A 23,250-nucleotide genomic window follows, 5' to 3' on the forward strand; every position below is an offset into this window, starting at 1 on the left:
GGATCTGAGCTTGAGAACAGGGAGAGTGTAGACAGAAGGTGAAGACTTCATTATTGTGGGCCAGGGACTATTTTTAGAAACTGAATGCATGTGTTTTCCCCATTGGTTCTGCTGGATTATCTTTTAAACTTAAAGACAGAAGCAAAAATACTTGCAGGAGAAGCAGCAAAGCACAATGGGTAAGACCACTGGGCTTGAATCCTGGTTTTACTGCTTTTTAGCTATGTGACTTCCACTAAGTTACTGAATCTCTTTCTGTCTCTATCGCTTTGTTGTTGTGGCGGCAACAACGGGTCCCATCTCACAGCTGCAAGTGTTAAACAAGATGACGTGCGTCAAGCGCCCAGTGCAGTGCCTGGTTACACGCACTAGGAAGAGTCAAGAGATGCTTGGTGTAATTGTTACTTTTATTACTGTTACCACTGCCATCATCGCCAGATGATTAGTGCTGACCCCCAGAGAGCTCCGTCCTGACTCCCCCTGCTTGCCTGACTCATTCATTTCTCAAGAAGGAACACCAGTAGCACTTGTACCTGGTATGTTTAAAGCTGATGAGGGACCACTGGATATGGAAGATATTGTCGCCGACCACATTGGGTTTGCTGTCTTTCACCAGAAACTGAAAATTATCCATCATCTCATGGCTTTTCTCCTCATGCAGCACGTAACGAATCAACCCCAAGTTCACGTCCTCTGAAGGAAAAAGAGACACTGAATTAACCTGGGGATGTAAAGGCAGCCTCATAGATTCCTACCGACACATCCAGTTTATTCTTCTCATGGGCTACAGACAAAACTCATTTTCCTAAGAACACAAAGGTTAGTAGTCATAAAAAGAAATGTTTCTGCCAGATTTTCAAATAAGATCCGGTACTTCTGTGTAACAAAAGATCTGTTTTTATGTATAGGAAGTACCCAGATGCTGTTGTGAAATGAGAATCCCAGGATCTTGGCAAAAAAGCACTTTAATAAATGTCTGTGGAATGTTAAAGGCAAATCTTAGAGCTGGTAGAGAAAAAGTCTTTGACCCCAACTGCTGTGCATATATATGCTCATACCTGCCCCTACTTCCTTCTAAATAAAGGTTCTTTGGAAGGTATGTGCTACTAAGAAAAGCTGGGATTGGATAAAACAGGCCTTACCCAAGACACAGATAAAATGGGGCTAGGATAAAAAAGAACAAAATAATGCCATTTGCAGCAATATGGATGGACCTAGAGATTGTCATTCTAAGTGAAGTAAGCCAGAAAGAGAAAGAAAAATACCATATGATATCACTAATATGTGGAATCTAAAAAAAAAAAAAAAAAAAAAAAAAGACACTGTGAACTCATCTGCAAAACAGAAACAGTCTCTTAGACGTAGTAAACAATCTTATGGTTACCAGGGAAAAGGAGTGGGAGGGGGTAAATTTGGGGGTTTGATATTTACAAATGTTAGCCACTATATGTAAAAATAGGTTTTAAAAAGTTTCTTTTGTGTAGCACAGGGAACTATGCTCAATATCTTGTAATAACCTTTAATGGAAAAATATGAAAATGATTATATGTATGTATATGCATGACTGGGACATTGTGCTGTACACCAGAAACCGACACATTATAATTAACTGTATTTCAATAAAAAAATTTTTGCTTTTAAAAATGGGGCTAGGAGAGAACACCAGATTGAGGACAGGGAGAAAAAGGAAACATGGCACATGAACTGTAAGATGCAGCTGTGCCGTGACTACTCCCAATCGGGTCCATCCTCCAAAGAAGTCTAGAAGACTCTGACAAGCTTGTAAGAAACTAAGATGGTTGGCTTGAGGCAATTTAAAACAGGATACTATTTCTGCTGAGTAATCTACTTGTGTTGAGTTTTTCTTTTGCTGAAGACTTAAAAAAAGTCCATAACCCTTAGAGAAAAAAAATAAACCATACAGGATCACAGATCTTTCATAAAGTCTGGTGGTTGTTTTCATTTTTAAAGAAAAGCCAAGAGTATCATGCGATCCTTTCTTGAAAACTTGGCCAAAACCTAAAGCAATTTGGAAGCTGAGGAAGCATGGTAAAGATAAATTTGGGGGGGGTTCATAATTCAGAGTAATAGGGAAAAAAATCAGGAGAAGTAAAATTCTAAAGTTGAGTGGCTAGAAATTAAAAGATCTGTTTGTTGGTAAACAGGTTAGTTGGGGGCATGTAGCTGGCAGTGGTTGTGAGAAAGACCAGGAAGGAGGGAGAGTGGCGTTAGAATAGACTCCTCCCACTTCTCAGTGCCCCAAGAGCCCACCCTGCGTGAAGGTCACAGCCACTCTGCCAGGCTGCAGCTTGTTCTCCACGTGGCCATGCTTGGGGCCTGCAGTTATCTCATAGACCAGCTGTGGGTTCTCCGTGTCCGGGTCCATGGTCAGCAGTTCCTTCTTGGTGATCAAGTTGGTTGCCTGGAATAGAAACCCATTAAATTTAATTCCTGAGATGGGAATAAAGTGGGAACAAGACCCTCTGACTCAGATTTAATTCAGTTCGACAATGATTTACTGAGTGCATTTACTGCCTGGAAAACTTTGTCAGGATTGAAGAGGGCCTAAGGATGGAAACCATCCCAGCCTCTGCCCTAGATGTGTTCACACTCTACTGGTAAAGAAAAGCTCATGAGCAAAGTAACTGTGGCAAGAGCTATGATGGGAGATACAGAAAGAGTGGTACACACTTTGGGGAGCAGGAGTGATTCATTCCATTCCGACTGCGGGAGGGAGGATTTGATATGGTGGGATTTGAGTTTGGCCTTGAAAGAAGGTTGGAACTTTGAAAGAATGATACAATACAGGGGAGATGGCCACTTTATACCTTACAGGAGTCGATTACAATGCTTGGAACTGAGTCAGGTAAATACATGATATCCCAATATTGCCCAGATGTAGTGACTAACTTTTAATTCACTCGTTTATTCACCCAACAAGTATTTAGTGAGAGCAAAGGTTTGAGAGAAAAGAATGCATGGTCAACAGTATTAAATGTTACTAGAGCTAGTAAAATAAGGGCATGTAAGTGATCTTTGGCTTTGGTGAAATCGAGGTCACTGGTGACTTTGATCAGAGTCACTGTGGCAGGGTAAGGGTGGGAGGTGGAACACCAGTTGGAGAGCGTCAAGAAGAGAATGGCTTGGTTCTGAGGATGGAGAAAAATATCAACTAGGTCATGAGAGGAAGCTGTACTAATTTTGTTTCATACATTTAGAAACTCCCAACGAGTTTAGTGGAAATCTATGTCACACCATTGCTACATATACAACCAACCAACCAGCTCCACAGAGATGAGAAAATCCACAACCTGGAGGAAATAGCACACACAAAAGTAAGAAATCAGTTCCCAAACTGAAATGAAGAACTGTGAGTGTCTGGGTGGAGATGGGGATTTAATGCTTGACATGTTAGCAGGTGAGAATTACAGTCTATCTTAACACAACCAAATTGGAAGTTAGAAAAAGGAGAAAGAAATTTCTAAATTTCTAGAATTCCTCTGAGGACACTCACCTACCAAAAAAACTCACTTCCTTTCCATCTATGGCAAATTCCAGATGTTTCCCCAAATCCATCCTCCTCTTCTAGTTAACAACCTTTCAGTGGAGCCCCTCGCTGCCCAGCTAGAGACTTCCAAGCAACGGATGGGGCCAGATGACCAATTTCTTTCCCAAAGAATATGAATGCAAGTGTCACGTTTAAATTCTGTATCACTCGCTTGAAATGAAGTTCCTTGCCCTCCACTTCTCTGTTTTCCTCCTCCCAAGGGCTGGAATATTGATGAATAGCTGAAGAGTTTTTGCTCTGCTGTGAACGGCACCAACCCAGTGATGGCAGAAGAATAGACAGAAGAAATCTGCATCTTTGAATGGTCACGTGGAGCCCTAGACTCCCACTTGCTTCCACCCTTTAAATATGAGGGAAAAACACTTCTATCTTGTTTGAGCTAGTATATGTGGGGCATCCCTTTGTAAGAATATCTTAAACTATAACACAATTCTAACCAAACTCATGGAGCTCAGCAATCTTAGGAAATCAGCTCACTTAGAGAGGGATAAACATGAACTGAACTGGAGTCCTAGTCCTACTGTTATAGACAGGATACAGCCCAAGTCGTGAGTGGTGACTGTGGCAGATGGAAGGGCCTTACCCTGCCATCCATATACTCCAGCCATTGGAGCCCCACGTTGGTAACAATTCGCGGGACGCCATCATCGACTGGGAGGACGTCTACCTGGAACTGCTGAGGGGCTGCTGTCATAACCTGTGATGAAAGCAAAACAGAGAGCTCATCATGCACACATATCTGAGCTATGTCAGGTCTAGGACCCACAAAGCTGGAACCTCTGAAATCTGTTGACGCATCAGAATGGGCAACTGAGCAAGTTTCCATCACTTATCACCACTTGGCATGAGGCTTAAGGGAGAATGCTGACTAAGCAAGAGGGAACAGTACACGAGAAACCGAGACGCAGGTGGCACTCCCGCTGGGATTTCACCAGTGGTGGAGGTTGGTTGTCGCACACCTTGCCCTTCTTTAGTTGGGGTCAGTATTGCCCTGCGGTGAAGCAACAAACAAAATATTTTCCTTTCAATAACACTTGTTAAAATTTTCATGGTTTTCATCATTAAAATGTTAATGTCAAAGTCTCCAGGTAGGATCCTTCCAGATGTGAACAGACGCTTCATGGGAAGACAGTTTCTTTGTGTGTGTGTGTGTGTGTGTGTGTGTGTGTGTGTGTGTGAATATTTTTTTTTATTGAGTTATAGCCAGTTTACAATGTTGTGTCAATTTCTGGTGTACAGAACAATTTATCAGTCATACATGAATATACATATATTCATTTTCATATTCTTTTTCACTGTGAGCTACTACAAGATTTTGTATATATTTCCCTGTGCTATACAGTATAAACTTGTTCATCTATTCTATAAATACCTGTCAGTATCTACAAATCTCAAACTCCCAGTCTCTCTCCCTTTCTACCCACCTCCCCCCTGGCAGACAGTTTCTTTTTTTAATTTCCTTTTTTTTTTTTTGAGAGAGAGAGAGAACTGTCTGTATGGGGAAGAGGGCAGAAGAAATTCAGAATAAAAGTGTTTGTGGGAATAATGCAAAGAAATTCCAGTTTATAATTTCATTCTCACACAGATACACACACACATACATATGCACAGCAAACACGGGGAGTCTGATGTGATCTCCCCATTTCTGAGTGGATACAAGCTGGCAGACAGCACAGAAAGATGTTGGCTTTTCAACCTTCTACAACATTCCTTCTAGATAATTTCCATTTTCAAAATAACACAGTCCCTCTGGAGACCTGCTGTGACCTTTTATGTTTATCAGAGGGGTGGCCAGCTTGCTGATTCACCCTGAAATCTTTTTTCTCCTCTGAAAGTCAAACTAATCAGAAAGCAGAGAACGGTTTCGGAGAGGGAAAAGGAATGTGATGACCTGCCAGGTGGTGATGCCATGCAGACGCTGAGATGGCAGGGAAATCCCAAGAGCCATCTCACTGACACCTTGGCCAACTGAGAATGACCTTCTCATGGGCTGTTTGTTTCTAAAGTGTACAGGAGGATCTTGCTGCCAGGAAAAGAATCACTCATCATCAAGGTAGGAAAAACACTGCAGGACTGAGAAGCTGACCATTTGGTTATTCTGGAAGTGTACAGTAGGGTGGGAGCACGCTGCCCACTAAAACTGCCTCTGCCGAGTCAGACAGATGTGTGACATGTAGGGGTGCCCGTGGGTCCTCTGTTCACCAGAGGTGCAGTAATTCCCAGGGGAGGGTTACGGTACTGCAAAAAACTTACTAAAAATGATTTAAAATAGTGGAAAGGAAATCCTACAAGTTTCTTTAACACCTGGATATAAAAGGGAGCAATTCTCTTAAGGAAGAGAAGCTTGACAGCTGCACGACCTCAGGAGAAAAGCATCTTCACCTGTTTCATAAGCTGGTCCTAAAATGATGACAATGGTGATGATTACAGCCACAATTTGTCGGATGTTTCCTGTGTTTCCTGTGTAAGGCACTGGGCTAAGTGCTTTGAGTACCTCAGAAGGGTAGATATCATTCCCACTTTACAGATTGGGAAGCTGAGGTTTAGAAGGGTTAAATGATTGACAAAGACACTCAGTAAGTGACAGGGGTAAAATTTAAATCAGTGTCTTTTGGAGGCAAAAGCTGTACTCTTAACCACTGTAACTCTTCGTGAGACTGAGAAACTCTGGCTGGCTCAGGACACAATCTAGAACCATGTGATAGTATTAAAAAACCCAGAAGAAAGAAAAATTAAAGGTGAGTGAAAAGGAAAAGAGAAATAACAGCAGTAATAACAACAATAATTATCATCACTGTTAAGGACTTTATATGGATTACCTCCTTTGATCCTTAGACTAATTAAAGCCAGTGGTTGTTACTGCGCCCATTTTACAGCTAAAAAGCTGAGGCTTAAAGAAATTAAGCAATTTGCCCAAGGCCAATTAGTATGCGACAGAATAAAAACTCAAACAATGTTTTCCTTGGCCTAAAAATGCCCTGCTCTTTCTTGGACATAAATTGCAGTAATAGTTTCTTACTACAGTATCCCAAGGCAAAAGGAATAAAAGCAAAAATAAACAAATAGGACCTAATTAGACTTATAAGCTTTTGCACAGCAAAGGAAACCATAAAGAAAATGAAAAGACAGCCTACAACCTACAGAAAAAATATCTGCAAATCATGCAACTGATAATGACTTAATTTCCAAGATATACATACAGCTCATGCAACTCAAAATAAAAAAAATAAGCAACCCAATCAAAAAATCGGCAGAAGACCTAAATAGACATTTCTCCAAAGAAGACATACAGATGGCCAACAGGCACATTGAAAGATGCTCAATGTCACTAATTATTAGAGAAATGTAAATCAAAACTACAACGAGGTCTCACCTCACACTGGTCAGAATCGCCATCATCAAAAAGTCTACAAATAATAAATGCTGGAGAGGCTGTGGAAAAAAGGAAACCCTCCTACATTGTTGGTAAAGCAGTCTGGAGGTTCCTTAAAAAACTAAAAATAGAATTACCACATGATCCAGCAACCCCACTCCTGGGTGTATATCCAGAAAAGACAAAAATTCTAATTCAAAAAGATAAACACACCCCAATGTTCATAGCAGCACTAACTCACAATAACCAAGACACAGAAGCAACATAAATGTCCATTGACAGATGGCTGGATAAAGAAGATGTGGTATATATGTATATATATGTGTATATATATATACACATACACACACACACACACACACACAAAATGGAATATTACTCAGCCATAAAATGAATAAAATATTGCCATTTGTAGGAACATGGATGGATCTAGAGATTATCATACCAAGTGAATTAAGTCAGGCAGAGAAATACAAATATTATGATATCAGATATATGAGGAATCTAAAAAAAATAATACAAATCAACTTACAAAACAGAAACAAACTCACAGACATAGAAAACAAACTTATAGGGGAGCGGGGGTTGGGGAGGGATAAATTAGGAGTATGGGACTAATAGATACACAACACTATATATAAAATAAACAACAAGGATTTACTGTATAGCACAGAAAACTGTATTCCATATCTTGTAATTACCTATAATGGAAAAGACTCTGAAGCTGTATACCTGAAACTAACACAATATTATAAATCAACTACAGTTTAATTAAAAAAAGACAAAAAATCAGTGCCATGTTCTGCATCTGGACAGCCTCTGGCATGCCTCTGGCATGCCTTGCTGTGCCTCCCACCCCTTTGTCTTTGCCCGTCACCTTCTTTCCTCCTTCCTCAATAATAAAGAAGTGATTTGTCCCGTCAGCAACAGTGAAGGTGAAGCGGTCTTTGAGAGAGTTGCTGCCGTCATGGCTGTAGCGGACTCGGTTCTGGTAGACGTCCTCCATGGTGAAGGTGGAGCTGGGCTGGAAGGGCAGCCTGTTGGTGGCTCGCTCGATGGTGCCATGGCGTGGGGGCTGCACAACCATGAATGTGACAGACTTGGCCTGTCAAGGAGGCAATAAGCAAGAGGAGAAGGGAACTGTACAACAGAAGTCGGAGGTGTGAGTGATGGTCAACAGGTGATCAAGGGTAGCCAAACCTAAAGACATCTATAAAAGGAGGATTGCACCTTCTTTATAGATGCTGAAAATAAAGCTAAGGAGAGAAATTATATTGGTTACTACAACTGAACTTATATCCTAGTGTCTTCTGTTTTAAGACTAAGACATTTAAATTTGCCCTTTAAGGGTCATAGGGGAAAACCTAGATTTTTAACCTCTAGGATGGCAAGAACTAGGCCTTTTAAAATTACTCCTTTCTTTTTCATCCATCCTACCCCTCCACACACATTTTTCCAAAACTCATATATATAGAAGCCCATATACATTAGAACAGAAGCTAATTTCCCATTTCTAATGGCTGCTTCTAGGGTGACATGCAGAAGGAAAAATAAAGAGGTAGAAAACTCTGCTCAGGATTCTCCAATGATTTCCCACCAACTTGGAAAAACATGCCGAGACCTGAGCTGGGCCAATGAGGCCCCTGTGACCTGGTCCCAGGGCTCCTCTCTGGTCTCATTCTTCTCTTCTCCTGCTTGGCCTCTGGGTTGCATCTCAAATGTTCCAAGCACACCTGACCACAGGGCCTTTGCCCTTCTGATTCTTGTGCCTGGAGAGCGATTCTCCCAGGGAACTGCATGCCTTGCTCTTCCACTTCCTTTCTCTGCTGTGACATCAGCTCCTCAGGGAAGCCTTCCCTGACCACTCTGTCTGAAACAGCACACCCGTCAGTCTCTGTCTCCTTTATCTCACTTATTTTTACTCTTAGCACTTAACACATCTGACATGACATTCTATGTTCTTTCTTTTTGTCTTGTCTGTCCCCCTAACCGAAGGTTGTAAACTCCCTCAGGCTGGAACTTTGATCCGTTTTGTTCACAGCGCTGTATTTAGCATCCAGAGCAGAACCTGGCACTTAGTAGGTAATAAATATTTGCTAAAAGAGTGAATAAATAAATGAATGCATGTTGGCACAGGGAAGGGTATATACATAGAACTAAGTAGTAAGTGTGCAGTCCTTTTTTAATGGGAGCTAAATCATGTCAGAATGTTAGATACTTTAATCTGAAAGCAGTATGCGAGTAAGAGTTTGGTCTCCACATGCCCTGTTTTACAGTATGAAGCCTAGTTGTTTAAGAATGATTAAATTGCAATAATTAGTTGTCAACCAGTGAGGTCTGGAAGAAGGAGGTAAAAGTGTATAGGTGGAGAAAACGCTTGTTCACTAATAGGGACTAATAAAAACACTGGAGAAAATGTCATCTGCCTAATTTGCTATGGATCATGACACAAATCAGCATATTACAATGACTGTTACACATAATCATGGGAAAGGATAAATGTATTGAGGGTTTCAGAAAGGGTTTAAAAACAACTTGATTTCAAATGTATTAGTTTCTCTAATTAGTTTCCAGAAGGCCACAGTGTGTTCTGGGTTTAATCCTTCAAGGATGCTCACCGTAGCCTTACCACTCCACCCTACCTTGGGATGCACAGTCACAAAGCAAAGATGCCACCAGATCAGCCTCTCATTCAGCCAGAGAGCTGGGGGAGCGCTCTCACCTCTGTGTCCGCATCCACCGCCTTGAGCTCAAACTCTGTGATGGTCTTCCTCACACCCTCCTGGACCCGCATCCCCAAGTTTTGTACAACGGGCAGCGAGTCATCCACAGGGCGAAGAGTCATGTGGAAAGTCTGAGTCACCTACGTGGGAAAAGTGCAGGTGGGTCACCTGTCCCAAGCACCCACCCAAGCAGGAGGCAGGCGCTCTCTCTCTGGCCTTCCATGCATCCTGGCATGGCTGACTGACCCAGAACCTGGAAGTGAGCTCTCTTCAGCAAGATAGAGTTCTCTTTGCCTCTGCCTTTGGCTGAGGGCAGAGGAGAATGAAGCTGTCACAGCACTGGTGGCTCTCCCACTCCAGTCAAAGAAGACTGCCTGAATCAATACCCAGGAGGGAGGGAACTGAACTCCTCACCCACCTCATTGACTCCATCAGAGAGCGTAAAGCTGAAGGCATCTGAATGCTCCTCCGTCTCACTAGAGTGGACATACTGAACATTTCCTGAAGTGAGGTCAGCTTGAGAAAAGGAGCTAATCTGGATGCCTGGCAAAAGAAGAAAGAAGCAGAGAAAGGGTGTTGCACTGCCAGCCATACCTCGCAGGTGAGGGAAATGTCACACTCTCACCAGACAGAGTTCTTCGTATTTGTCTTAAAGCATTTATGTGTGGCCCCCTAAGACCTAGTGTTAGAGTTGTTCGTGTTTTTTCCCCTGCAACAGCATATGCTCTGTGGGAGCACATGTTAACTACCTAGGCTTCGACTATGTGCCAGGGCAAACACAGGTGCTCGATAAGTGTTAGTCTCCTTTCTCTTGGGGTTTCTGTATGCAGGTCAAAGCTGTGAAAGGTAGAGCCACTGCCTTATTCTCTAAACTCCTCAATCTTAAAGTTTTATATTCCCCCATCACCTCGTGGTCCTTTCTGAAAACCTGCCCTAACTTTTAATATTGTGTGATGGCTTAGTATCTGAACACTGGAGTCATAGGGCCTGGCTACACATAGCCTTGTTTCTGTGATTAGTGAGCCATCCCTGTTGCCCATAACTCCCTTGGATATTCTTCAAGGTCCCTTTCACTCTCAGGTCTGTGATCAGCATATACTTCTCACGGACCACTCTGGCCAGGCTGGCAGTCACAAAACTTACTGCATGACTTTGGGGTTTGAGCAATCATTCTTTCTCAACTCTAAAATGACCTACAAAACCAGTATCTTTTAAAAACACAATATAGAGAAAATAGGTTAATTTTTTTTTCAGAGTCGTTTTAAAAGTAAAAAAAAAAAAAAAAACTTAAGTAATTCCCAGAAATGAATAGTATCTCCCCTTTTCAAATGGCCAACGACATTTAGCAAAACAGCCCAGAATTCTTGCTTCTATTTGAGGGCTTCTGGGGCCCATCCTCTGGTGCCAACCAGGACTGAAGCAAAATCACATCTTTTAGTCTCTCAGCACAAATTCCTTCTTTTTGACTCTGGGTGTTACAGTATTAATCTGTTTAATCTAGTTCTTTGGTTTGGTCCTGAAATTCATTTGCTGCTTCTGGAATTTATTGTTTGTCATTGTTAATCCTGGCAAAAACAGCCTTTCCTGTAAAAAAAGAAAACAAAAAAAAAAAAACCCAAAGAGATTCTACTCTGACTATTTTACATTTAACTGTGACATCAGTATCACTGCTTCATCTTTTTTTTAAAAAATCCCATCAACCAGCATGGCTTACATTTGCATCTCTCTTTATCATCTGAAATCTGTCACCCAGATAGATTGGCCTCCTGAATATTGGGGCATTAATTTTTTGATGAGGCATTTTATATTTCTGTGCTTACTGCATCAGCTCTCGACAGGCAAAAAAATGTAGCGCCCTGTCTTATAGCTTTGTCTTGTGGTTCTGGACAGAAATCCATACCATTCTTTAAAAATTTAATAACTTTAGACTGGCTGTAGCTGAGAAATTTAAATCTCTTCCCCTGCTGCGAATCCATTCTCACAGCTCATGGGAAAATAACTTGTGTGGATTCTCACAATCAACTGGTCACCAAATTCAGTGTTCCCTTGGTAAGACTCGAAGACTGATTAAGAAAGGTGATGGATTTCCCTTCCTCTTAGGAAGGAAGTGCTGAGATTTATTTATTTATTTAACATTCTTTATTGAGAGGAAATTGACATATAATAAATTACACATATTTAAGGTGTACAATTTCATAAGCTTTGTCACATCCATGAAACTACCACCTTAATCAAAATAGGGAACATATCCATCACCTGAAAGTTTCCAGCTGACACTCTGCAATCCTTTCATCCTTCCCTTTCCTGCCCCCTCCCCATCCCAAAGAAGCATATAAATTGCTCTCTGTCATTATAGATTAGTTGGCATTTTCTCTATTTTTTATAAATAGAATCATACAGGAGATGTTATTTTATGCATGGTTTCTTACATTTAGTGTAACTGTTTTGGATTCATCCATATTGTGGCATGTGTCAATAGTTCATCCCCTTTTTTCCTTACTAATGGAGTAGTATTCCATTGAATGGATATATCATAGACAGTTTATCCACCCACCAGTTCATGAACATTTAGGTTATTTCCAATTTGGGGCTATTACAAATAAAGCTGCTATGATCATGCCTGCACAAGTCTTTGTATGAACGTAAGTTTTCATTTTTCTTGGGTAAATCTCTAAGAGTGGGATGGTGGGAATGTACGTCTGGAGCATATGGAATGCTTAACTTTTCAGGAAACTGCCAATATCTTCCAACATGGTAGCACCACTTTGCATCCCCACTAGCAGTGCATGAGAGCTCCAGGCTTGATCTCAGTGTGTCTTTCTCCATTCAGTTTAGCAAACATTGAGCACTTACCATGTGCAGAATTGTTTCAGGCTTGCTTATATATATTGTTTTCTCTTAACAACTCTGGGAGGTCAAGGTTGATATATTACCTCTATTTTTTCACATTATGATACTAATAAAATCAGAAAATAAATCTGACCTATCTGAGGTCACACATAAGACGGCAGAGTCGCTGGGGCTGGAACTCTGATTGTCTATGTCCAAAGTGTATGCCTGCTAGGGGTACTTTTTGTAAAATTTATCTAGCCTTTTGGGCTAGACTAGGAGCCTCTTGGAGTTCACCCTTAATCCGTTAATTTTTTTTTCCATATAAAAGCAATACATGTCTATTCAGAAAATGTGAAAAACACAGAAAAGTAATAAAGAATCACAAAGGCCACTCAGATCTATCACTGAAATATCATCATTTTACTTTTAGATACTTTTTTGGCTGTGCCCATTTTCTTGTCTGAAATGTTGATTTTGGTGGGGTATTTAATATCATTTACATAATATCCATAATTAAGCACCAGAGGGTCACAAGCTATATTAGAAGGTAAGCCTCAAGAGGACAAGAATTTTTGTTGTTTCTTCACTAATATGCACCTAGAATAGTGCCTGGCACATAGTAGGTTCTCAAAACACATTTGGAAAATGAATTTAGTTCATCCACTACAATGACTATCTAACAGGTCTTACTAAGTACAGACTTTCAATCTCTATACACTTTTTAAAAATATTTAGTTGTTTCCATCCCCATCTCCAAAAAAAAAAAAGTTTAGTTGTTGCTAATTGGGTATTGGAAGCCTTCAGCTGTTCACTCACCAGTAGCATGGTGCTCCTAGTAACATATTGTCCCTACTGGCTGTCACAGCAGGTTGTTACTGTTCGAAACATCTTGAAGGCTTTTTAATTCCGTCCAAGGTGTTTTCAGTCACCAACCTGCTGGCTAAACTATGTATCTGGCAGTATTATGGAGACCCACATTAACCCTGTCAGTTTTTCCAATTCCCCCAGAGAGCCAGCATGTTAGAGAAGGTTCGGTCCAGGTCAGGGAAGTGGTGTGGGAATAAAGCACCTTTGAAGAAATTGCCTTCCTAATAGGATGTTAGGAGCTCACCCCGGCCCTCCTGCTTTCAGCGTAGCTGTGGATGGCTCTGTGCCTGTTGTCTGCGTCCCATCTCAAGCTCATGCGGAGGGAGACTCTCAGCTTCTCTGCTTCAGATTTTCTTTCAAGCCTCCTGTTATGGAATGAATTGCGTCCCCCCCGCCAAATTCATATACTGAGGTCCTAACCCCAGGACCTCACAACGTGACCTTATTGGAAATAGGACCACTGCAGGTGTAATTAGTTAAGATGAGGTCATCAGGATGGGCCCTAATATAATTCCACTAATGACCTTATAAAAAGGGAAATTTTGACACAGACATGCACATGCAGGGAGAATGCCATGTGAACATAAAGATAGCTATCTATTAGCCCAGAGGAGAGGCCTGGAACAGAGCCTTCCCTGGGAAGGTACCAACCCTGCCGACACCACGATCTTGGGCTTCTGGCACTGAGATCTGTGAGACAATCGATTTCTGTTGTCTAAACTGCTCGGTCTGTGGTGCTTTGTGACAGATGCCATATGACCGAAGATAATATAACTTTGCTCTCAGAAGAACCCAAACTAAGACAAGGGTGCATCTTATTTTGGTTGGTGTCACAATACCAAGAGGCTGAGAAGAAAAGGAGGCCAACGAATACCTTGCTAAAGCGTCACCTGTGGGAAGTCCTTCCTGACTCACTCCCCGCCCTCTCTTAGGTGGGACTCACTGTCCTTTGGCTCCCACTATCCTCTGTCACGTTGCTGTCACAGCTACTGAAACACACTGGCACGCATTTACTGACATGTCTCCCACTTCCAAAACCTAAGCTTTGCTCTGCAGCAGTGACTCAATGAATGTTTGGTGAAGGAGAGAACCAGTGTGTGTTAGAGACGGATATATTCCAATATTACTGCTCCCCTACTTTAAAAATATAACTGATGACTGTTATTAAGTGACTGGATGCCCAGGTAGGGTCTAGATTTCCCAGCCACCTCACAGCTTTGTGTGGCTACATCCTTGCCACTGGGATGTGATCAAAAGGGGTGTGTGTTCTTCTAGCAACGCTCCTAGAAAAGAAATGCATGTGGGTGCCGCTGGTCTTTCCTCCCTGGCGGCTGGCTGGGGGATGACGACAATACAGTAGTCATCTTGGACCAGAGATGGGGGCCTCACGTGGAGGGTCACTGAGCTACCTCGGGCGGTCTGGGCCACCTACCTCTAGATTTTGCTGGGAGAGAAAAGAAACTTACTGTGGAAGGCACTGTATTTTGCAGTCTCTTTGTTTCAGCAACTTAGCTTCTATCCTGATAACTTCTTACTCTGATTTCCCATGAATAAGAGGGTCCTTAGGGTCCCTGACATGAGAGTGTGGGTCCTCAACCTTGCAAAGAGCCCATGGGGACTTAGCGTCTCATGTGACTCTCCTCCACGGTGGGAGGTTTGTGTCTGTCTTCTGCAGGGTTCCCATAGGCTCCCTATGTCTCCTCAGGGGAAGAAAGGAGGACCTTCACACCTTTTCTACCTAAAGAGAACAATCACAACAAGCTGATCAAGAAAGATCACCTAAGACTAAGTCCACTTTGCAGTTAACCACCAGGAGACGTCCGCAAGCGCCAGCAGCAAATGACAATTCCCAGAGGCATCCAGTCCCCAGACAGCTCAGTGTCTGCACTGTACACACTGGCCTAGAAGCTGTTCTGCTCCTCCCAGCCCAGCCCAGCTCCTGGGAGACCCCTCCTCACCACTGAGACAGACGGGGGGCGGTGCTTTTCTCTAAGCCGGAGCCACCTGCCTTCAGAGAGGGTGCTCCTTAATCAACACGGACTTCCTCTGAAGGGAGAGCTCTGACATTTAAAAGGATTCAAATTCATGAATACATTTCCGCTTAGGGGAGACAGGAAAGGAGAGATTGCTGATTAAATGCTACAGAAAGGACTGGGTGTGGGGCTGGTGGTGTGGGAGGGACAGGGAAGCTCTGCTCCATTAGAATTGGAGAGGGGCCCCCGAGAGTAAATATCTTCCTCTCTGGTCTACTTAGAATTTCTAGAAATAGGAGGATTGAGACACACTGGTGAGGGTGGGAGAGAACACAGGCTAGGGAGTCAAGCCTGGTGGAAAAGGGCAGGTGAAGGAAGTATCCCAGATCAGGGGAGCCCCCCGCTCTCCCAAGAGGAGGGAGCAGGGTGATCCCCTATGGGTTGTCCCCTAAACGGCCCTGGCTTGGCCTTGGCATCCAGGATTTAAGCCCAGTGAAAGCTGAGACTGTAAAAAACAGAAAAGGCGAATTTGGGGCAGGCTCACACAGGACGTGACACAGCCTGGGGTCAGAGAAGAGCCAGGGCTGTGAGTTACCAGCCACTGGCGGGGCCTCGCACAGAGCTCTGAGCCCTTTGGAGCTCTGTGCCGCGTGCATGCCGTTGCCCAACACAACAGGCAAGAGTCTGCCCTGTCATCTTTGGAGAGATATGGTCAGCAACCTGACAGAATTCTGGCAGAAGCAGTTAGCTCATGAATTACTTATCAAACATCTCATGCAGCCAAGGTATCCGGAGCGTTGATCTGCATACTTCCCCCAGGAACTTTGGGACAAAAGGGGAGAGCAGCTGCTTGAATTTGCATTTGGGATTTTGGCCAATCTGTCCATCCTTCCCCACACCTTCCCTCCATGCACACAACACTCCCTCCTCCACCCTCACCTTGGACCCAGGCATGGTCTGCCTCCCTCATCTCCCACCAAGTCACCCCCAGCTCATCCACCTGGCTCTCTCCCTCACTTGCTCTGCCCCAGCCACACTGGTCTCCTTGCAGCATCTGGAACAGGGTGGGCCTGGCTGATCCCATCTGAGGACGTTAACACTCCCTGGTCCCCTGTCTGGCATGTTCCTTTCTTATATGTCAGCATGGCTGGCCCCTCACTTTCTTCAGATCTGTGCTCAAATGTCTTCTTCTTAGGGAGGCCCTCCCTCACCTTGCTCCCTGCGCACCAGGAATGCCCTTATTTCAGCCCCTAACTTATCACCACTGACATATGGTATCTTTGCCGGATTGTTTGCTTACTGTCTGACTCCCTGCATCAGGGCAAGTACTTCCCCTGTTCTGCTGTTTCCCTGGTTGAATGAATGAAGAATTTGTAGCCTAAAATCCAAAGAAAACCAATGATCTAAATTTCCTGCAAGCTGACACTGCTTCTGTGAGGTACAAATAAAGACAGTTCTACCTTTAGATTGTTTATTCAGCAAGTACCTCTTGTCCCTTATCACATCTATTCAAGCTGCCAAGTTCCATAGGTTCTTCCCCTGAAATTAACTCACTCCTTCCTCCCTTCCACCAGCCACTGTTTACTGAATACTTACTAGGTACTAGGTGTTACCTCATTTTACTATTCCACTGCTGCCCCTCCAGGTGAAGCCTCACTAGCTCCTATGTGGCCAAAAGTGAAATTTCCTAACTACCATCACCACCTCCTTTTTCTTTCTTTCAGGTCATCCTCTTGGGCAGTAGATGAATTTCACTTCTCTCCCCTGTTCAAAATTCTGCAGTGACTCCCTATTGCCTATTGAATTAAATAGGGATTACTTATCGCCATTTTGAAGACCCTCCATAAAATCTCAATTTACCCAAGGGCCCTATTGATGACTATTTTCAGAATATATGCTTTAGCTAAACTGGCCCACTCGTAATTTTTTTGAATGTGCCCTCATGCTGTTCCTATCTCTGGAAATAACACAATTTCTGTCTGCCCAAATTCTGTCTTTCAAGGGCACTCTTCAATGCCACCTCTGTGCACCTTCCCACCTGATGTAGCCGCTTCCACTTCTGAACTCCTATGATACTAGGTTTATACGGTTCTTAAATTACCTACCACACTCTTCCCTTACATATGGTTATATGCAGAGGATCCTTATCTCATCCAATAGAGAATTCTAAAGGGTGAGGGTTGTATTTAATTTTTCATTTTTTTTCCTCTGTAGCAGCTAAACCAGAATCTTACTCAAAACGCATGCTCATTGGTTACTTGTTGAATTCCAGTTATGGAGACAAGATTGTTTATATCAAATTATAATTTTTAGTTCTAAATCCAGCAAGTAATTATTAAGCATCTACTGTGTGCTAAGTATAATGCAAGGTGATAGACAATGGTCAGAACTAGTGATGCAAAAAGAAATACTAATAAAGGCAGATTCGAGGTGAATGTGTATGCATGATGTGGGTGCCCCCAGCACTTTGGTAAATCCCAGCTTTGGGTTTGATGATGTCAGAGATGACGGGGTTACCTGGTGATGCTGTGTGTTCCAGGTGGCCCAGCTGGGGCTGTCTGGTGATTCTGTAGATCAGTTCTGCAGGGTCCGTCTCCTGGTCAGTGGCAGAGAGCTGCAGAGTGGTGATTTTCTTCACTGAGTTTTCATCCAAGACCAGCCCTTTATTGGTGGTGATGACTGGTGGGGATTTGTCTTCTGAAAATATCAAAATCAGTGATTTGAAATGGGATCATTTTCAGCCTCCTTTCTTCAGTTCTGGACCTGAGGATCAAAATAGCCCTCAAGCCTGTCCCTCAGAGAGTGCCTCAAGGAGCCACAGCGTCACACAACCGAGGGGATATAATTCCAGATTTCCACACCAGCCGCTAAAGGAAAGGGTCAAGCCTCAAGGTGAGCCCAGTCTGCACCCCACAACCTCAGAACTGCTGGATGATGTTTAGAAACCCAATGCCCCCTTACCCAAAACACTGATGGAAAATGACTGGTCAGTCAATTTGTTGCCTTCTCCATCAACCACATCATATTTAAAAGCAAAGTTCCCGCTAGATTCTCCTTTCCTGTGACTGTATTCTATGCGGCCTGTAAAAAGGACAAGAAAATCAAAATTTGCTATTAGTGCTTTCTGCCCTTACTTCTGAAGTGTCAGGCGAGAATTTGATTGGTATTCCCACCAATGAATCAATTAACCCCTTCTCACTTTGACATTGCTTTCGACATTTTAATCTAACATTTTCATTTCCTCCCTTTGGTCTCCCACTAGTGGCTTCCTCGTGATTGATGATCCCCGATGATAAAACACCCCAAGCAGCAAGTAGCATTGCTTATGGTTGAGGCGCAGAGTTTGAGGAAGATGACGCTAAGGAGGTTTCACAAATAGATACATCAGTAAAACTGTCCACGTGGAAAATGCGCACTGAACTGGACCCACATCACTGCTGTGGCCCTGTTATATATCCATGTCACAGGGCAAGAGGACAGACAGCTGCAGCTCACATTCTCCCAGACTGTGTCACTCCCATTTCTCAGTACAGTCGTAAATCATTTGGGGAACAACGTGGGATGTAACCAACCACCAAAGAAATAGATAAACAAAATAAACTCCACATAGAAGTCAAAAGGATTCCAAGGGAAAAATGCAATCTATTACAATTTTGTTAACCCACAGCATCACGTATAAGTACCTAGCAAGGTAAATACAACCAAACATCTGAGAAGAGATGCCTGCTCTCATACTCTAAAAAGAGACACTGAGGCGAGGAATAATGAAGGAATTAGTTCCCTCCCTTCACTCAAGTACAGACAGGTCCAGTGAGGTTTTGGCTGCTATAATTTTAGGTGCTGGTGCACAGACAGGACCTTTATTTTCCCCCATAGGAGGGCATGTTTCCACAACTAAATGAAACTGCACATCATCACACGGCGTTGAATTGCTTTCCTCCCCACTATGTAACTTTTGTTTCCTTTCTCACCCCGGAAAGCACTGTACAGTAACTACGTAGCATTTAACACTTATGCTTTTACATTACATCAGCACTTCCTGGAGGAGGGATGAGCTATGTAATCTCCCTCAAGCAGTTCCGATTTATGCCCTTCCATTTTGCTTAGTTCATTAACTTGTGCTCTTTGGGGAGCTGAAAAAGAGATATAAATTGTTCACCTAAGGCAGGCATAATTTTCACCTTAATCCATCCCAATTCACTTCTTTTTCCTTTCTTTCTCCCTCACACACACCTTTTTTTAGCATCACAGCAAGTCAAAATGATTTTTTTCCTCCATAATAGCCCCCAGTTTCATCAAGGCTATGTCAAGGCACGAACACATTTTAGCCCAGAAGGAGAGTTTTTTAAAAAACAAAAAAACTGAGGAGTCAAGAAAGAACAAATGAAGCTCTAACTCAGCCCTTAATTCCAAACAAAAGTGCGCTGTTTGCCGCCATAGGCCACCAGGCGCAACTCCCATTTTACTACTAGGGGTGGAGTCTCTGGAAGGCTGGGCAGCAGAAGGAAGCGGCTGACCTTGGCTGATGTCGGCCTGGGTGAAACTCTGGATGGGGCCTTTAACGGAGATCTGCTCCAGGCTGTCATGCTTTACCATCTGCAGGCGCCCTGCAATGGGATCTTCCTTCAAGACGTACATTACCTGACGGTCATCTGAGTCAGTATCTGTCACTTTCAAGTGCTGTTCTGTGATGGGTGCTACCGACCCTGGAAGAGAATGGGAGACAGTGGGTCATTCTCCATCATTGCTTTTGAATAGGAGGTCAGATGACTTTAGGAGACCGGAGACTAAATTACCCACATTCCCTGGGTCTAAGGAAGTATCAGCTGCCTGCCCTTCTGTTTCCAGCTGAATAAATTTTAATTTCCCTACGTGAAACAATCCCAACTTCCCAATTTGCTAATCATCCCTTGAGTTTGGATCTGAGCCCCTCTTCTCTTCTGATCCGTTTTCACTCTCTCCCTGTGCTCACTGTACTCCTGGGACCTTTCAGTTAGGACCTAGATCCATGAAGCAACTCCTAGTTCTGTGATGTTCATGACTCCCAGACCAATGAAGAAACCAGCTTGGACCTAACTGACTTACTGTCTTGAGGATCACCAAAGCATAACAAAACAGCTGTATGTAAACACACAAACATATCTGGTTACCATCTCTGACCAAATGGTCAGAATCACTGTTGCTTAAGACAAAGGACACAGTGAGGGCCTCAAAGCAGGGAGACCTGAGTGCTGGGCCCTATAAGGCTGCACAGGGGTTGGGGATGGAGGCAAGGCACTACCTACCGGCAAACGCCTCTTCTCAGGGCCGTCCCCTCTGCTTTCCTTTCTAGCCATTTTCTCATTTCTCATATCACAGTAAATCCTGATAAAGTAGGTCCTAGCCACTCATGTGGAATACATCCTGGTGTTTGGAGAGACAGTCCTCCATGGGCCCTGAGCATCCCTGCGTGTTCTTGCTGGGCAATGCCGAGAACGCAAGGCTGGACCACTCATTGCCCGAGCCAGTCTCAGCAAGCAGCCCCGTGTGATGAGGTGATGCCTTCCTCTGGGACAAAGATCGGGCTTGCTTTTCACTACTAGAACACGGGCAGCTCCCCAAGCTCAGTGGTCCTCTTCTGTAATGCATCACAGTGCACATGAAGGTGTTCACCTGGGGCCTCTGCATCACCCCAGCAGACTTGGAGGGCCTTGGGAATCAATGCAAGCTTGCTGACGGCGATGCTGCCTGCTGTGCTGTAACCAAGGACTTTGTCTATGATCAGGCAGTCTCCGGTCCTCTACTAGCATCCATGAAACAGTAATAGGCTGACTTACCAGCTTGTAAATAGGGCAAAGTTAAGCCCCAGACGTAATACTTGGGACCCTTGGCAATCTCCAAATTTTCAAACACCATCGTACCGTACATTTTACACTACAAAATATACGTGAAACTGAGAATAGACAAGCGAACAGAACTCCAGGGGGATACAGATGGTCTGTGGGCAAAAGGCCTGCTCTCTAATTAAGTAACTCCCTACTGCAAACTGACTCCAAGACTGATACTTCAGTGTTGCTTCTCCTTAAGAAAAATTGCAAACGTTAGACCCTAGAATCCCGTAGCTAATGGCTCCCAATTATTTGCATAATCTCTCTTGGTGCATGATGACCTCCCAAGTGTCCTCTCCATGCACTTTTTTTTTTTTTTAAATTAAGCATCTTGAAAATCTTGCTAGGTTTTGCTGTTCGTTCCTGTGAGGTTGGTTGGGCAGTGGCAATGTTCTAAGAGACCCAGGCCTATGAGTAGCTGGATAAAGTAAGATTTTTGAGGACCCTGGAAATCCTATAAACTCTTCTCAATCTTTTTGCAGATTCATGGACAGAGGCATCTGGTCCAAAGAACTTTGGAGATTCACATTTATCACTCACAACTCTTAGTGTCCCCAATACAACAGTTCTCCCCAACACTAGTCTCCCCTAATTCTGCACACCCAGTCCACGATCCTCCTGCAGAGCTGACATGGAAGGAAGCACTGCCCACCAACAAAGAAGAAACCACGGCCACGCTCTTCCATTCCCGTGGTACCTGCTGAGAGTCGAAGGCCTCGGTTTACAGCCAAGCGAGGAGTGTCACCTGCAGGCAGCTCTATGTATATCTCCATCCTCCCTGTGTCTGTGTGGAGGCCATCAGTGATGGAGAACTGGAACTCATCCACTGCCACACCAGGACCACTAGGCATGTACCAGACCCGCCCGGCCAGGATGTCCTGGTAGGTGAAGGAGGAGCCCTGGGCCAAAAACCTCCCATTCTCCAGAGGTTCAGAAGCAGTTTGCCTCCAGAGTAGATGACCTGAGGAAGGAAGTTAAAAAAGAAAAAAGAAAAAGAAAGAAAGAAGGAAAACAATGGTATAGTATGTATGGCATCAAAACTGTCTGAACTTGTCAGCTCCTTTGAGCCTGGGTAGAATGTCAGGCCCCTGAGAGGCTCTGGGTGGCACACAAATAAATGACCAACAAGTCAGCATTTTATATAGAAGCACAGGGCACTGCTCTATGGTCTCATCTCCAAATAAAGAAGATAAAGTTCCACTTGTCTGGGTGAACAATCTCTTAAGGAGACCTGGATGGATGTGGTAATATGGTGACTTAAGAATCATGTCTCTCTTCATGAATTTGAACACACTTCGTTATCTAAACCCTATTTTCCCCTTCTACAAGGTGAAAACAGCACTTTTACTTGCTGACTTCCTACTAGGGCATCTGGGACAGGAGACAGGAAAATTCCTTTTAAATTTAGAAAGACACTGAGCATCTTTGGGCTGAGGCATATTTTTCTGTTTTCAAGGGCCATGTGCAGGGCAATGGGACAGTTAAAGTGCTTCATTAAAGAAAGTGAATTAAAAAAAGTAAAAGCAAGCTAAAATGCAATGACAAACAGCCTCTCCTATAACTCTCCATCAACAGCAACAGTTTCATCTTTAAAAGACCAACAGGCGTTCGGATGGACTAAGACATCACTTGGGAGACGCAAGTGCCAGACCTGAGCTCATACCAAGGGCACGACCCTTAGAAAAGAGGTAGGTAGACGATTCCCATGGTGGTTTTCACCTCTCTGCTTTAATCAGGAAAAGTGCTTTCTCTGCAAAAGGAACAAGCTTATAAGGATGTCTACCACGTCTCTAACCTGAAGTGAACACCTTTTGTAATTAATTACAAGGCTGCTAAGCTGTTCCTTGCATGAAATGGCCCAGGAATATCAAGCAATGATGCCTACACCAAGAAGAGGATGTGCAGATTCTGAAAACTTGTTTTGCCTGAGTTTACACAGGAAAGCAAGGAAATAGCTGAAACTGAATTTCAGAGACACCAATTACCCAGGATTCAGGCTTTTAGAGCAACCAGCGTCTACTGTGACCCCAAAGAATATTAGCTTGCT

The 23,250-nt window shown here is 43.5% G+C and overlaps 1 protein-coding gene across 3 annotated transcripts in view; it reads right to left on the reverse strand.

Moving 5' to 3' along the window:
• FRAS1 (Fraser extracellular matrix complex subunit 1) overlaps window positions 1-23,250 on the reverse strand; it is a 408,901-nt gene that overhangs the window by 52,999 nt on the left and 332,652 nt on the right. Inside the window, exons 44-54 of one of the 3 annotated variants that reach the window (XM_032457269.1) lie at window positions 21,901-22,164; window positions 19,854-20,042; window positions 18,298-18,417; window positions 17,854-18,033; window positions 10,083-10,207; window positions 9,664-9,804; window positions 7,819-8,046; window positions 4,152-4,265; window positions 3,282-3,311; window positions 2,272-2,422; window positions 534-693 (exon numbers count right to left, since the gene is read on the reverse strand). In XM_032457269.1, the coding sequence (XP_032313160.1) occupies window positions 534-693; window positions 2,272-2,422; window positions 3,282-3,311; window positions 4,152-4,265; window positions 7,819-8,046; window positions 9,664-9,804; window positions 10,083-10,207; window positions 17,854-18,033; window positions 18,298-18,417; window positions 19,854-20,042; window positions 21,901-22,164 (1,702 nt within the window). Of the gene's footprint in view, window positions 1-533; window positions 694-2,271; window positions 2,423-3,281; window positions 3,312-4,151; window positions 4,266-7,818; window positions 8,047-9,663; window positions 9,805-10,082; window positions 10,208-17,853; window positions 18,034-18,297; window positions 18,418-19,853; window positions 20,043-21,900; window positions 22,165-23,250 lie in introns of those variants that run through there. The other 2 variants (XM_006192889.3, XR_004311717.1) reach the window with 2 other exon arrangements.

The sequence above is a fragment of the Camelus ferus genome, chromosome 2 (assembly GCF_009834535.1).
Source record: "Camelus ferus isolate YT-003-E chromosome 2, BCGSAC_Cfer_1.0, whole genome shotgun sequence".
In the NCBI taxonomy this organism is placed as follows: Eukaryota; Metazoa; Chordata; class Mammalia; order Artiodactyla; family Camelidae; genus Camelus; species Camelus ferus.